General features: G+C 40.6%; 1 protein-coding gene across 1 annotated transcript in view; it reads right to left on the bottom strand.

Annotated features, from left to right (window-relative positions):
• The window catches only part of ercc5 (excision repair cross-complementation group 5), a 111,294-nt gene that overhangs the window by 18,536 nt on the left and 76,387 nt on the right, over positions 1 to 16,371 (bottom strand). The window contains exons 18-22 of the mRNA XM_043692670.1: positions 14,168 to 14,228; positions 10,875 to 11,018; positions 8,018 to 8,225; positions 3,344 to 4,417; positions 3 to 124 (exon numbers count right to left, since the gene is read on the bottom strand). Of these exons, the coding sequence (XP_043548605.1) occupies positions 3 to 124; positions 3,344 to 4,417; positions 8,018 to 8,225; positions 10,875 to 11,018; positions 14,168 to 14,228 (1,609 nt within the window). The remainder of the gene's footprint in view (positions 1 to 2; positions 125 to 3,343; positions 4,418 to 8,017; positions 8,226 to 10,874; positions 11,019 to 14,167; positions 14,229 to 16,371) is intronic.

Below are 16,371 nucleotides of genomic sequence, written 5' to 3'. Positions count from 1 at the left end.
ACATTGCCCTTAAATGTTGATGTAGATTCATTTGCAGGCATCAAGGGTGTGAAGATATCAGGGGGAAATAGTTCACTCTGAAAGTCCACTTTGTTGATGTCAATAACAACTTCAATGAAGCTACCTGAACATCAAAATAAACACATTTGGACATTGAAAGAGGAAATTGAAAACAGAATGATATTAACTGAAGTCAATTATTTTTACATACTGTATTCAAGCATTTTTGCAAGTAGAATACAGCACACTTCATTATTGACTGAGGCACCTATGATATAGGTGGGAAAGGCAAGTTGAGAGAGAGATATAGTTTATAGAGATTAGGTAATTTAGTGGGCAAAAGTTGCCAAATGGAGTATAATGTGGGAAAATATTAAGTTATCCATTTGGAAGGGAGAACAAAAGAACAGAATATTATTTCAATGGAGAGAAATCGCACAAGGCTGCAATTACAGAGGCACTTGTGCATGAAACACAGAGCTAGCATAAAGGGCAGCAGTTATTCAGGAAGGCTAATGGAGTGTTGCCCCTTATTTCAAGGGGGAGAAAGTGAGGACTGCAGATGCTGGAGATCAGGGTCGAAGAGCGTGGTGCTGGAAAAGCACAGCAGGTCAGGTGGAGCAGGAAAATCAACATTTCAGCCATAAGCCCTTCATCAGGAATTCAAGATGCTGCCTGACCGGCTGTGCTTTTCCAGCACCACACTCTTGACCCTTATTTCAAGGGGGTTGGAATATAAGAGCAAGGAGGTCTTAGTGCAACTGCATAAGCTGCTGGTGAGACCACATCCAGAGTACTCTGAGCAGCTTTGGTCCCCTTATTTAAGAAAATACATTATTTCATTGGTGGCAGTTCAAAGAAGGTTCACTAGGTAGTTCCCTGATACAGAGGGATTGTCTTACGAGCAAAGGTTAAACACGATGGGACTCTACTCACTGGAGTTTAGAAGAATGAGAGGTGATCTCATTGAAATACATCAAATTCTTAAGGTGCTTGACACAGTAAATGCTGAGAGGATGACTCTCCTCATGGGAGAGTCGAGGACCAGACAACATAATCTCAGAATAAAGGGGCACCAATTTAACACTGAGATGAGGAGCAATTTCTTCTTTGAGAGGGTTGAGAGTCTTTGGAACTTCTTGATACAGAGAGCTGTGGTGCTCGAATCCTTGTGTGTATTTAAGAATGAGAAAGACATATTTTCGATCAGTTGGGGAATCAAGGGTTACAGGAAAAAGGCAGGAAATGCCAAATCAGCCATGATTCTAATGAATGATGGAGCAGGCTTGAGGGGTTGAATGGGCTATTCCTGTTCCTATTTCTTACAGTCTCTGATCTAATAGCAGAAGCTGGACAGAACAAGTGGCAGTTTGATAACAATATTTAGCACCTTTCCTGGACGGGTTGGACCAAAGGGCCTGTTTCCATGCTGTACATCTCCATGAGTCTATCACAAACTTTCTGAGAAAAGACTAGAGTGTTAAGAATGCTAAAGTCAGATGCTGTGGGAATGAGGTGCCGAGGGAGAAAGAAGTTGTTTTTATAAATTAAAACTTCAAATAGTGTGTATGTATGGCAGTGAGGGAGTGTTCCACTCCTTTATCACTCCCAACAATTCATCCCCTCCTTTGGCACCTTCCCATCTTTTAACTCCTCCCTCTCTAAGGTCCCAAACACTCCTTTCAGGTGAAGCTGTAATTTCCCTACATTTCTTCCAATCTAGTCGACTGCATTTTCTGCTCACAATGCATTTCCTTTTACACTGGGGAATACAAATGCAGACTGGGTGACCACTTTGTAGAACATCTTTGCTCAATCTGCAAGCATGATCCTGACTGTCTGGTCACTTGGTAATAGAACATAGAACATTAGAGTACAGGCCCTTCGGCCCTCGATGCTGCGCCAACCGTGGAACCAATCTGAAGCCTATCTAACCTACACTATTCTATTCTCATCCATGTATTTATCCAATGACCATTTAAATGCCCTTAAAGTTGGCGAGTCTACTATTGTTGCAGGCAGGGTATTCCACGTTCCTACTACTCTGAGTAAAGAAACTACCTTTGACATCTGTCCTAAATCTATCACCCCTCAATTTAAAGCTATGTCCCCTCGTGCTAGCTATCATCATCCGAGGAAAAAGGCTCTCCGAGGAAAAAGGCTCTCACTGTCCACCCTATCTAACCCTCTAATTATCTTGTATGTCTCAACTAAGTCACCTCTCAACCTTCTTCTCTCAAACAAAAACAGCCTCAAGTCCCTCAGCCTTTCCTCGTAAGACCTTCCCTCCATCCGAGGCAACATCCCAGTAAATCTCCTCTGAACCCTTTCTAATGCTTCCACACCCTTCCTATAATGCAGTGACCAGAACTATATGCAATACTCCAAGAATGCCCGCACCAGATTTTGTACAGCTGCAGCATTACCTCATGGATCCGAAACTCAATCCCCCTACCAGTAAAAGCTAACACACCGTATGCCTTTTTAATAACCCTATCAAGCTGGGTGGCAAATTTCAGGGATCAATGTACCAACTAGCCCTTATGCTCACATTTCTATCCTAGTTCTGTTGTAGTGTTCCAGTGAAACTGCACATAGGCTGAAGGAACAGAACCTAATTTTTAATTTAGGCATTTGACAACCTTCTGGACTCAACAGAGTTTAAGAACATCTGTGAGCCCTGCACTCTACTTCCCCACCTCTCTGTTTAGTTCTGAACAAGAATCATATTGGACTTGAAACATTAACACTGTTTCTCTCTCCACACATCCTGCCAGATCTGCTGAATTACTCAAGGACTTTCCATTTCTACTATTATGTAAATTTGGTTACTTCCTGTGAACTAAAGGACTATGGATGTGAATAGATCAAAGTTCACAAGATATAAAATGGAAGAAATATCAAAGACAAGGCAGGAAGAAATATTTTCTATTAGTTGGAGGTGCATCAAAAAAGACATTTGATGGAATATAAATTTTAAAACAGAGATTCTTGTCGACCAGAGGCTTTGGTAACGTGGACCATAGGCGGGAATGTTGAGTTAGGACATATATTAGCTAGGATCTCAATGAACAGTGAAACATGCTTAAGCAACAGGATGGCCTCCTCCTGTTCCAGTGTCCTTTTGCAAAACCCAATTCATGAAAAATCACAAACTCAGAAATTGTGGTCAGCTGAATAAATTATCACTCAGCTCTATGGAACACCATTATTAAATTAAAATTTCAATGACAAAGCTGACAGCTTACAGTAGTGTATTGTGATATCTTTTTTACTCTTTATGCCCTTCTGCCCTATAGAGTTCGGCTTTTCTTTGAATTCCTCAATTTAAATAAAAAGTTACCCTCGGAATCACTGCCACCTTCACTCTTAGTGAACATTTCCTGATGGTCAGTTTCTTCTCCTGACCCTTGATTCTCTTTTGCTAAAGAAATGAAACTCTTGAGATCCAAGTCTCCTTTTAATTGTGTGTAGGAGGTCAGGTTTACACTGCCAACATGCTGAATGCTGGTAGTAACCTCTGAAGATGAAGGAAGATCCCTCTTTAGAATTTCTCGATTGTCTGTTTCGCTATCTTGTAAGTCAGCTCCGCCAAGTGGATCAATGTGTTGCTTGCTGTTAAGGATTATTCCTCCATCATTTTCTAAGGAATGTATTTCAACATGATCTTCACGTTCCTTCAAAATATCAGGAAATTGAAAGTCTAACTCATTACTTTTCTGTTTCTCATTAATTCCTTCAGCTGTACCTACTGCAGCAACATTGACATTCCGTTCTGCTGCACTGACTGACCCAATGGTCGAACTTGGATCTTCCACAGGAAATATCTCCTGCACTTCACAACTTTGAACAATTCCTGGTCTTATTGGTTTCTTCTGGATAGTCTGTGCATTGTCTGATTTTTCCAGTAACTCATTTTCATCAACATTTATTTCCTCATCCACGTGTTCATCATTTGCACTGTGGGTCCGAACCCTTTGATTTTTAGTACCATCATATTCAGTTTCGCTATCCTTTTTCATATTGTCTGCCATCTCATTTCCTTGTAAATCTTGCTGGTTTGCATGATGATTTTTTGCTGATGAATTTAAATTTGTGACAGCAATATTTGTTGAATACAAACTGCTGCCACATGCAGAAGGAGATGAACTGTTAACTTGTCCAAGGTCAATTTCTTCATCGGAACTACTCTCCAACATGGCAGCCTGAATGGCAAGCACAGTCCGCGGGGAAGGGGGAAGAGCAGCAATGCCACTCGGAGTTGTGGATGCTCTTGCTGTGAGAGGAGAAGGTGAACCTAAATCGTTACAGGGCTCCAAACCAGTGTTTGACATTATGTCTGCAGCTGCTGAATTTCTATCTAATGTAGTATTTTGCAGATTCATCTCTGTGTCCTTACTGTTTGTTGACTGGATTCCTGGAAGTTAAAGAAATGCACATTGGTTATAACATCCAATCTCAATTCTGGCATGCAGACATGAAGAAAGCACATATTCTACTTCAAGCTCAGTGCATTCTTTGTGTAATTACAAATGAAGGTTATTTATTAGAGTCACAGAAACTTAATAAATCTCAATCAGATTCAACTTGATCAGCGCTGCAATATTTCAGGTTATTGAAAAGATAGAACATCAATAGGAAGGATACTATTAAGCTAAAGAGGGTTCAGAAGAGGGTGTGCTGAGTCAAGCCTGACCATTCATCATGTGCAGAGGGGTTTGCTGGTTCCTGAGACAGGCACAATGTAAGCCTGGATGGGGACTCCAAAACTGTGGTCAAAGATAAAAATAAAGATTAAAACAAAAAAAAAGTTCCTCCTGCTCTAATCACCTCACTCTCCAAGCTTCATCTATGTCAACCCTTGTCACCTAATTCCCTGCACATACCCAATGGTCTCATATCCTTCCTATGTCAATGCAAGTCCCTGTAACCATCCCCCATGGCTCCTCATACTCTCAAGCTACCCAATGCCTATTCCCAGCTCTCATGGCCCCTTATTCTCCCAATACTCCATAGACCTATATGGACTTGTAGCCAACTCAGACCTCTCCATCTACAACACTTTGCCATTCGAACTCCATGCCAACTCACCTATAATCCAGCCTGAGCATATCTCAGGAAGAAGGCTGACAATAAATAAAGTCTATTGATAGTGTCACTATTGAAAAGATTGATACAAAATAAACAAACATTGAAACTCCTTTGACTACTCCCTTAAGAAACAAATAATTCACTTAAGTACTCAATCCCTAAGTAAACAGATATCTCTGTTATAAATAGGTAGAGTTCTAATAAAATACTAACTTGGTAGACACCCCATTGTGAAAATTGTAGCTTTGAAAATCAGAAAAGCAGCTGAAATAATCAGTACTGTTTTATTTTTCAATTCCATATATTGTTGGACAGTTGTTTTGACAACTTTGGCAGTTTTCTAACAACTTTGGCAGTCCTAATCATCATCTCACTCAACAGCAAAGTAATGTAGTGAGTTGGTGACAGTGCTATCAAGTAGCACTTACTCAACTATTACCTGCTTACTGGCACTTAGCTTGGTTTCCATTAGGGTCACTTAGCTCCTGACCTCATTAAAGCATCAAACATGGTTAAAAGAGCTGAATTTCAAGGGGGATGTGAGATTATTACCCTTGACATGAAGACATCATTTTATTGAGTAAGCTATTAAACAGCCCTACCAAAACCCAAGTCAATGTATCAAGGAAAAGAACGCTTAGCTGGTTGGCACAAAGGAACATGCTGCTGGTTGCTGGAGGTTAATCATCTCTGCCCTGATCATTCCTGCAGAAGTTCCACGGCTACTTCAACAATGACCTTTCAAACATCAAAGTCAGAAATGGAGATATTACTTGATAACTGAACACTGCACATTCATAACTCCTCAGATACTGAAGTAGCCATGTATATATCAAGATATGGACAATATCCAAACTTGGGTTGGTAAGTGCCAGCTAATGGCTGTCTCCAACAAGAGAAAATCTAACTACCTTCCCTTGACGTTCAATGCCATTACCATTGCCAAGCTCCAATTATCAACATCCTGGAGTCACTACTGATGATAAACTAAACTGTGTCAGATTTATAAAGATTGTGGTTACAAAACAGGTCAGAGGTGAGGAATTCTTCATTTAGTACCTCACATAACAGTCCATCTATAAGACACAAATCAGAAGTGACTGGAATAGAATACTTTCCACTTGCATCAGTGGGTGTAGCTCCAACTTTCAAGAATCTCAACACCATCCAGGATAAAGCAGCGCCACAAACCTCAACATTCATCCTCATCACTCGTGCACCAGTGGCAGCAGGATGTACCATCGACAAGATGCACTTCAGTAACTCAATAAATCTCCTTGAACAGCACTTTCCAAGGGCGTAACCTCTACCATCTAGAAGGACAAAGGCTACAGATGCATGGGTACATCAATACCTCCGAGTTACCCTCCAAACCACTCATGATACTGACTTGGAAATACATTGCTGTTCCTTTACTGTCATGGTTCCAAATCCTGGTGCTTCTTTCCTACCAGACCATGAGTGCACCCATACTCCAAGGATTGTAGCAGCTCAGCAGGGTAGATCACTACCAACTTTGCCAGGCAGTTAATGGGAGGTAAATGCTAGCTTAGCTAGCAATGCCTATATCCCATGAACAACATTTAAAAATGCATTTATACCTACATTTTACACGAAAGAAAGTTTGCTTTCCACAACTGCAAAGGGGGGTTTATCTCCACCAAAGGAGCCACAGGGCTAGATCCCAGGGGGTACTTGGTCTCTACAAATGGAAACCTTGGCTATCTGAAGGAAATGCATTGATTACATGCCTGTCACTTGGTCTAATCTCCACACTCAGGCTTTCATAATCCAAGGAGTCCAAAATCCAATTTGATTGCAGGCATCTGCCTTTGGAGTTCTGACGTTGTATGGATTGTACAACAAGCAAACAAACAAACACAGACACACAGACACACACCCCTCCCACCCTAGATTCCATGTGAAAGGAAGCTTAGGATTCAAAATTTCTTTTCTGGGACTTTTGCCATCGTGGAGTTCTCTGTCATTTTGAAAATCTGAGCTCTGGTCAATAAAACTTAGGATAAATAAGTAAGTATGTATTTAAAAGACCCTTCTATTTGAAAACTGCTAAGGTAAAATACCTCTAGTAAACATAAAACATGTGCCAACGTAGGAACAAAACATATTTTATTTCAAAAAAGTGATAATTTAAGCAGAGTAAAAGATCTGGAGAAAATATATGTGAAAGGATGTCATGGGCAGTTTCCTTGTCCACATTCATGAAAGTGGAGTCTCAGGTTGATAGGATAGTGAAGAAGGCTTTTGGTTATGCTTTTCTTTATTGGTCAGAGCATTGAGTACAGGAGTTGGGAGGTCATGTTGCAGCTGTACAGGACACGTGTGGAATATTGTGTGCAATTTTGGTCTCCCTCCCATAGGAAGGATGTTGTGAAACCTGAACGGGTTGGAGGATTTGAGCTAGAGGGAGGGGCTAGGTAGGCTGGGGTTGTTTTCTCTGGAGCGTCAGACACTGAGGGGTGACTTTATACAGGTTTATAAAATCATGAGGGGAATGGATAGGATGAATAGCCAAGGTCTTTCCCTGGGGTGGGGGAGTACAGAACTAGACGGCATAGGTTCAGGGTGAGAGGGGAAAGATAAAAAGGACTTAAGGGGCAACTTTTTCACACAGAGGGTGATACGTGTATGGAATGAGCTGCCAGAGGAAATGGTGGAGACTGGTATAATTACAATATTTAAAAGACATCTAGATGGGTACATGAATAGGAATGGTTTGGAGGGATATGGGCCAAGTGCTGGCAAATGAGTGTAGATTAATTTAGGATATATAGTTGGCACGGAAGAGATGGACTGAAGGGTGTGTTTCTGTGCTGTACATCTCCATAACTCTATAATTGTATAAAATAAAATAAAATTACTAATATTTGGTATTCGTTTGTTCATATAATTCAATTCACTGTACCTTTTATCAGAATATAGTGTGAAGCATCTTCTGATACAAGCCGCCTAGTTTCCATGTCCTTTGTGAAGCCGCCCTCATTATTACACTCCATTTGAATTTGCCCGCAGTACTCTTTGCTCATTTCTTTCTGAGCACCTTCAATGTGCTGGTTAATTCTGTTGCGTTTAAGGAGGCCAGTCAGCTGATACTGGGAAAAATCTGTTGACTCCTTTGAAAAAAATATACTAAGGCTCATTAAAACACATTTCTGCTTAAGCCTAAAATAACCTGAAGAAAAGAATTATTTTCCGTTAAGTCAACAGCTGATTTAACATATAATCCATATAATAATTCATTATTTTTAACAAAAGTACTTTTTTTGCCACAATAACATACTCTCTGTCAGTCATTCCCCCATTATGTTGTGCATCTCCTGTCAGGGCAGTAGAACACTACTCATTGCATAAAGTTATGGCAGGCATGATGTAAAGGCCTCAAAAAACATGAAATATAAGCTTTGTTTATAAAATACCAAAATAGAGCCAATGGGCTGAATGGTCTACTTCTGTTTCCATGTCTAATGATCATATGGAAGTGAAACACAAATCCCAACTAAATATTGGGAGAAGTGAAACTGTCATTAGCAGTTTGACCCAAACTTTGTCCCCTAAGTACCAACACCAACCTTCTCCCTGTAACTGCCTGAGGCTGAACCAGATTGTTAATGACCTTGGTATTGTATATGGCCCTGAGATAAGTTTCTCACCTCATAACTGCACAATCACCAACAATCTCTACTTCCACCTCCATAATACTGTCCCCTCCATTTCTGCTTCAGCTCATCTGCAACTAAAATCCTCATCCATCCTGATCATTTATTACCTCTAGATTTGACTATTCCAACTCTCTCCTAATCCATTTATCACGCTTTTTAAACTTGAGCTCATCCAAAATTCAACTGCTCAAATCCTAACATGTACCAAATCTTGTTCATAGTGTCAGCCAACAAATACAGTCAGTTCAGCAACCCCTTAATTTCAAAACGCCCGTCTTCGCTTTCAAAGCTCTCCATAGCCTCACTTCAATCTCCTCCAGACCTACAACCCTTGGATATCTGGTGTTCCTCCAATTCTGGCCTCTTGCACATGTCTGATTTTAAATCGGACAACCCTACTGTCAGCTGCTTATGGTCCAAGCACTGCCACCTGTTCAACTTTCTCTTTTATTTTATGATGCTTTTATGAGAGCTACCTGTTTGATAACTTTTTGCCTACCTTTTCTATGATTTGGAATCATATTTTGTTTGGTAACATTTCTATGAAACACTTGGACACATTTCACTAAGTTAGAGTCCGTATATGAATGCAAATTGTGTTCTAAGGAATGGAACATGTTAGAAAACATTTAAAGCATACTAATCTTAAAGCTATATATATATTTAAGGTATGTATCATAGCATAATTACTACTGTAATAATAGGATTTTGCAGCATTATTGTAGACTGGATCTCAGCCTCTTGGCTGCATGATGGAACATGCTGCAAATGCCACTGGTTAAGTAAACATAAACTTTTCTGATGCTGAGAGTATTCAGATTTAGCATTCAATTGTAAGTCTGTAAGACCATAAGACATAAGAGTAGAAATGAGGCCATTCAGCCCATCGAATCTGCTCCACCATTCAATCATGGCTGATGAAGTTTCTCAACCCCATTCTCCCACTTTATCCCCATAACCCTTGATCCCCTTGACAACCATGAACCTATCTATCTCAGTCTTAAGTACGCTAAATGACCTGGCCCCTCAGCCTTCTATGGCAATGAATTCCATAAACATTTTCTCTGGCTGAAAATGTTTCTCCTTATCTCCATTCTAAAAGGTCTTCCCTTTACTCTAAGGCTGTGCCCTTGGGTCAAGATGTCCTAGTTTGTATTAACACTACAAACTCTTGTTATCCAATCATCAGAGTGACGGGATGAATATTTTTAAACAGTCCTACCACGAAAGTTTACAAAACCAAGCAATTAATGCAGAGCACCTTTAGTGACAAGCATATTGAAGGCAAATCTGGAAAATTGTAGCCTTGATTTGGCAGCCCATACCGCTAACAAGATTCACTCCTCTGTTGAAGAATTCTTTGAGGCTATCCCTTAACTGCCGTACGATCACACGCTGTACAACCGATACTCAGTGACATTTATATCAACAAACGAATAAATACAACCCTAATTACTGTTAATTTATGTCAAAAGCTTTTACTGGATTTTATTTTGAAAATTGTGACTTGTTCATTTAATGATAATTACCTCCACAACTGAAGGTGGAAGAGATAATGTCATTGAAACATTTATTAGTGTATTTGTCTTTAAAAAAGTCTCAAAATCTAATGGATACATTTTAACAAAAGATGGTACACAAATAGGTTTTGGTCTGAGGGAGAACCAATTAGCGTTTGGCAACATTCAAAGACCAAGGCCCAGATCCAGAATTTTTTTAAAAAATATCTTTGAATATTGGGAGATAGGATGAATCGACTTTTATTTTTAGAATGTGTTCAGTTGTTTTATTTAGAAAGTTGTGGATTGTCACAGCTGTCAAAACGTGATTTCACCAAAAAATACGGATTGGAAGATGAAGCGCTTAACAAAAGGATTTCTCTTTTCAGCTTTGTTATTACAAAACATCAAGCAGACAGGGACAAGTCTCAATGAAGAGGCTGTGCAATTATAATAATGAGAAACATGGGGCAGTGTACGTCTTCCACTGAGTGCTTCTTCACATGATAATGTTTTAAGATGGGATAAAGCATAAGTATACAAACATTTCTTTGAATAAATCTTTATGATAAAATTTTTTGCCACAACAAAACAGTGAACACACCTCAGGCATGATCTGCAACAGACTCCTTCGACGCTTAGTGAACTCTTTGAGATCCGTCAGGATTTCATGTCTTACCTCTGGAGGTAAATTAGCAAAGTCTTTCGATTCAATGTCAATAGAATGAGGATTCTCAAGAAATGCATTCTAAATGGAAATGAAAACATTTAACTACATAAAACAATTGGCAGCAGAAGTTCAATTATCCCAAGGAAATATTAACCAGAAGAATGACAGGACTGCACTGAAATGAGCAGCAAGAGAAGGATATTGTAGTTGGTTCAAGGAAAGTCTTCGGTTTTCCTGCTGGTCAAAACGTGGCAGCTCAGGAATACGCAAACAATTAAAAGAAAAGGAATTGAAGGAGAACTGGGTGTCAATGAGATTAATGGCAGCAGTTGGAAGATTTTTTTAGACAAAAAGAATACAGTAAAGGATTGGTAAGAGGAACAAACTGATCAAATGTTGAGGGCAGAGGAACATGACACCAATTTGACTTTCTTTACTTTCAGGGTTTTGACAGATGGACAATTATGCAAATTATTTTTTAAATAATGAAAAGTTATAAAAGCACTTAGATTTCATCAGAACAGTGAATAAGAGCATTACTACATGATTCTAAACAGAAGATTTATACTTAATCTTAAAAATGTTGTCAATGGGATCTATTTTTGAGAGAATATTCACTGATTTGTTTTTCTTCCTCAGTGGCTAATCAGTACGGTAGTTATGTTAACTGAGGACAAAATCCAGAATATTGACCTTTTGCTTTTATTTCCTAGTTAATACTGCATCTCTTGCCAATTTCCACTCCAGGGTTCTATTTAAATAATGTGATGGCTTCATCGCTGGAATGCTGATCATAATTCACTGCATCATTTTATAAACAAGGACAGGACTGACATGATAATGTATTGTAGTAAGATGGAGGCTATTTCTATTTTTTACAGTAATGTTTAAACATGTAAGAAAGTAAGGAGGCAGAGGAATTTAGCTGCCTGAATACAGAATTAGCTGGCCCATAGAAGACAGAGGGCGGTAGCAGATGGAAAGTATTCAGCCTGGAGCTTGGTGACCAGTGGTATTCACAGGGATCGGTTCTGGGACCACTGCTCTTTATGATTTTTATAAATGAGCCTGATGAGGAAGTGGAAGGGTAGGTTATTAAGTTTGCCCATGACCCAAAGGTTGGTGGAGCTGTGGAAAAGTGCGAAGTGATTCATTTGGAAAGGTTGAATTTGAATACAGAATACAGGGTTAAAGGCAGGATTCTTGCCAGTATGGAGGAACGGGGCAATCTTGGGGTCCATGTCCATAGATCACTCAAGGTTGCCGCCCAAGGTGATTGGGGTGTCAAGATGATGTATGTTGTGCTGGCTTTCATTAGCAGGGGGGATTGAGTATAAGAGCCTGAGGTTATGCTGCAGCTCTATAAAGCCCCGGTTAGACCACACTTGGAATACTGTGTTCAGTTCTGGTTGCCTCATTATGGGAAGGATGTGGAAGCTTCAGAGAGGGTGCAGAGGAGATTTACCAGGTTGCTGCCTGGACGGAGGACATGTCTTCTGAAGAAAGTTTGAGAGAGCCAGGACTTTTCTCATTGGAATGAAGAAGGATGAGAGGTGACTTGATAGAGGTGTACAAAACGATGAGAGGCACAGATAGAGTGGATAGCCAGAGACTTTCTCCCAGGTTGGAAATGGCAATCATGAGGGGGCATAATTTTAAGATGATCAGAGGAAGGCTGAGGGGAGATGTCAGGGGTAGGTTCTTTACACAGAGAGTAATGGGTGTGTGGAATGAACTGCCAGCAGTGGTAGTGAGTCGGACACATTAGGGACATTTAAGCGACTTTTGGATAGGTACATGGATGATAGTACAATGAAGGGCATGTAGGTTAGTTTGATCTTAGAGTAGGATAAAAGGTTAGCGAAGTAAAGGCAAGGTTTTAGGAAACAAGGATTTTTAAATGGACTCGTTATATTGTGGGACCTGGAGGTTTGTGTTATTTTACACACTGTCAATTTAGCATTTCTGAGTTTAGAGTAGAATAGGACATAGAACAGTACAGCACATTTCAGGCCCTTTGATCCTCAATGTTGTGCTGGCCTTTTATCCTACTCTAAGATCAGACTAACCTACATACCCTTCATTGTACTAACTTCCATGTGCCTATTCAAGAGTCGCTTAAATGTCCCTAATGTATCTGACTCTATTACCACTGCTGGCAGTGCATTCCTCGCACCCACCACACACTGTTTAAAGAACTGACCTCTGACATCTCCCCTAAACCTTCCTCCAATCACCTTAAAATTATGCCCCCTTGTGACAGCCATTTCCACCCTGGGAGAAAGTCTCTGGCTATCCACTCTATCTGTGCCTCACAACATCTTGTACACCTCTATCAAGTCACCTCTCATCCTTCTTCGCTCCAATGAGAAAAGCCCTAGCTCCCTCAACCTTTCTTTATAAGACAGGAAGGGTTTGGAGGGATATGGGGCAGGTGCTGGCAGCTGGAACTAGATTGGGTTGAGATATCTGGTCGGCATGGACGGGTTGGACTGAAGGGTCTGTTTCTGTGCTGTACATCTGTGACTCTACATGTCCTCCAGTTCAGGCAGCATCCTGGTAAATCTCCTCTGCACCCTCTTTAAAGCCTCCACGTCTTTCCTATAATGAAGCGACCAGAACTGAACACAATATTCCAAGTGTGGTCTAACCAGGGACTCTACAGAGCTGCAGCTAACCTCATGGTTCTTAAACTCAATCATACGCCTTCTTAACAACCCTATCAACCTTGGCAACTTTGAGGGATCTATGGACATGGAGCCCAAGATCCCTCTGTTCCTCCATATAGCCAAGAAGCCTGCTTGTAACCCTATCTTCTGCATTCAAATTTGACCTCCCATGCATGTTTAGCACTTTGAATCATGAGGCTGGACTCTGTGTACTCCTTAAGGTGAGGGAAACACAAAATCCAGCAGGGGGCCTTACCTCCATCTGCCGACCCACCCTCCCCAAGCTGTTGAAATATTACTGGGCAGGGGAGGAGGGAGGTATCAGCTGCTAATTCACCTTAAGTGGCCAAGGCCTGAGATGTTACCTGTGATCGTGAGGGTTGGGGAGGCCCTTTTGTACACCCCACCATGGGGTGCCTTTGATCAATTGTTGCTTTTCTGGGCATGATAAGGAAGACTTTAGTTGAATGGGTGGACCAACGTTACATAGCAGACTATCTCCAGACACACACTAGCCAATGCCATGACATAGACAGAAAATCATTGTGGATATCTTACCTGAAACAGATTTTCATTGCTCATGCGTTCTTCCCATTCTTTTTCTGCCTCTTCATCTGAACTGAAAAAAACAATAGAAGTTTACTTGTATGGAGATTACCAATAAAAATATTATCCAGACCCTGGTGGGAACAGTGCATTGGAAATCAAGCCCCACATTCCCATGAGTCATCATAAGTGTGAAGTACAACCAATTTATTTGTTTCAGGTTAATACCTAACTGTGTCCACTCTCTACGATAAAATATTAGATTTATTTTAGTAAATAATTTAAAAATTAATAAATAAATCTAATATTTATGCCAGCTTTCATTAATGCATAGGAAAACAAGAGAGAGAAAGATTTCACTTGCTGACAGGTTTGAAGGTTTGACCCTGAACTGATCTCTCCTGTCAGTTCAGTGATGAAGTGCCCATTATAACCAATTCATGCTGGGTATTACTTTCTCTTTCCAAAGACATTTGATGCTGGCATGTCGAACAAAACTATCAAAATCTAGTTTCTGCAAAAAAAATCACACACTTCCACTTTTCTTTTGGCTTGCAAAAGAACAATAATCATTCAAATTTCCATTTTATGGTTTATATTTCCAAATAAAGTACCTGTAGTCCTTATGTTATGATAGAGTCATAGAGATGTACAGCATGGAAACAGACCCTTCGGTCCAACCCGTCCTTGCTGACCAGATATCCCAACCCAATCTAGTTCCCCCTGCCAGCACCCGGCCCATATCCCTCCAAACCCTTCCTATTCATATACCCATCTAAATGCCTCTTAAATGTTGCAATTGTCCCAGCCTCCACCACTTCATCTGGCAGCTCATTCCATACAAAGTTTGTGCGGAGATTTGTAGCTCGGGTGCTCGTTGTTGTGGTTCTGTTCGCCGAGCTCGAAGTTTTTGTTGCAAACGTTTCGTCCCTTGGCTAGGCGACATCATCAGTTCTTGGGAGCCCCCTGCGAAGCGCTTCTTTGATGTTTCCTCCGGTGTTTATAGTGGTCTGTCCCTGCCGCTTCCGGTTGTCAGTTTCAGCTGTCCGCTGTAGTGGCCGGTATATTGGGTCGACGTGTTTGTTGATGGAGTTGGAGTTTGTGGATGAATGCCATGCCTCTAGGAATTCCCTGGCTGTTCTCTGTCTGGCTTGCCCTATGATAGTAGTGTTGTCCCAGAAGGCAAATGTGCTAAACCCCTTCTGAACCACCCTGTCTGCATGTGACACATACTTCAAAGACCAGAACCCCTCGGTCTCTTTGTTCCATATCACTATCCGAGGCCCAACCTTTAATCAGTGTAAGTCCTGCCCTTGTTTGTTTTACCAAAATGTAATATTTTGCATTTATTCCAATCCAAAAAATCACAAACATCCTTCGAGTATAAAGGCAAGAATAGTATACTTAAGAATAAAATAAGTAAGGCAAAAAGGGGACAGGACACCACTTTGGCAAATAAGGTAAGGAATAGGGAAAGGGTTTTTAGAAATACATTAAGACCAAATGGGTCACTAGAGAGAGAATTGGCTACCTTAAAGATCAGCAAGGCAGCCTATGTGTGGAGACATAGGAGATTATGGTTGTTGGGGGGGATACTAAACGAGTGGCATCAGTGTTTACTGTGGAGAAGGACGGATTTGTAGAGGTTGTCAAGATTAGAGATCGTGAGGATGATGAGATGGGAGGAGATTGAAGGGTATTACAGAGATGTTTGTGATACCCGAGATAGTGATGGTTCTGAGGTGAGAGAGGATTTCTAGAGATAAGGAAGAGTTTAGTCTGGATGAGGTGACAGTGATCTGGGGAGTTGTGAGCATGGAGGAATTCAGTGATAGCGAGAGTTAGTCATAATGTTATACAGCACAGTAACAGACCCTATGGTTAAACCAATCCGTGTCGACCATAATTCCCAACTAATCTAATCGCACCTGCCTCCGCTTGGTCCACATTCATCCAAATATTTCCTATTTATGTACTTGTCTAAATGTCTTTTAAACATTGTAATTGTATTCACAGCTGCCTCTTTTTCTGGGAGTTCACTTCACACATGTAAAGGTAAAAACAAATCCCCAATTTATTTTTTAAACCTTTCTCATCTATTTTCAAATTGTATGCACCCAGGTCTTGAATTCCGCCCTACCCCCGGCCATTCACCTTGTCTACACACTTCATGGTTTTTTAAACCTCTAAGGTCATCCCTCAACCTCCTACGCTGT

This window comes from Chiloscyllium plagiosum, chromosome 6 (assembly GCF_004010195.1).
Source record: "Chiloscyllium plagiosum isolate BGI_BamShark_2017 chromosome 6, ASM401019v2, whole genome shotgun sequence".
Lineage (NCBI taxonomy): Eukaryota > Metazoa > Chordata > Chondrichthyes > Orectolobiformes > Hemiscylliidae > Chiloscyllium > Chiloscyllium plagiosum.
Note: the sequence above shows the minus strand (reverse complement) of the source record. Positions and strands in the feature narration are given on the sequence as shown.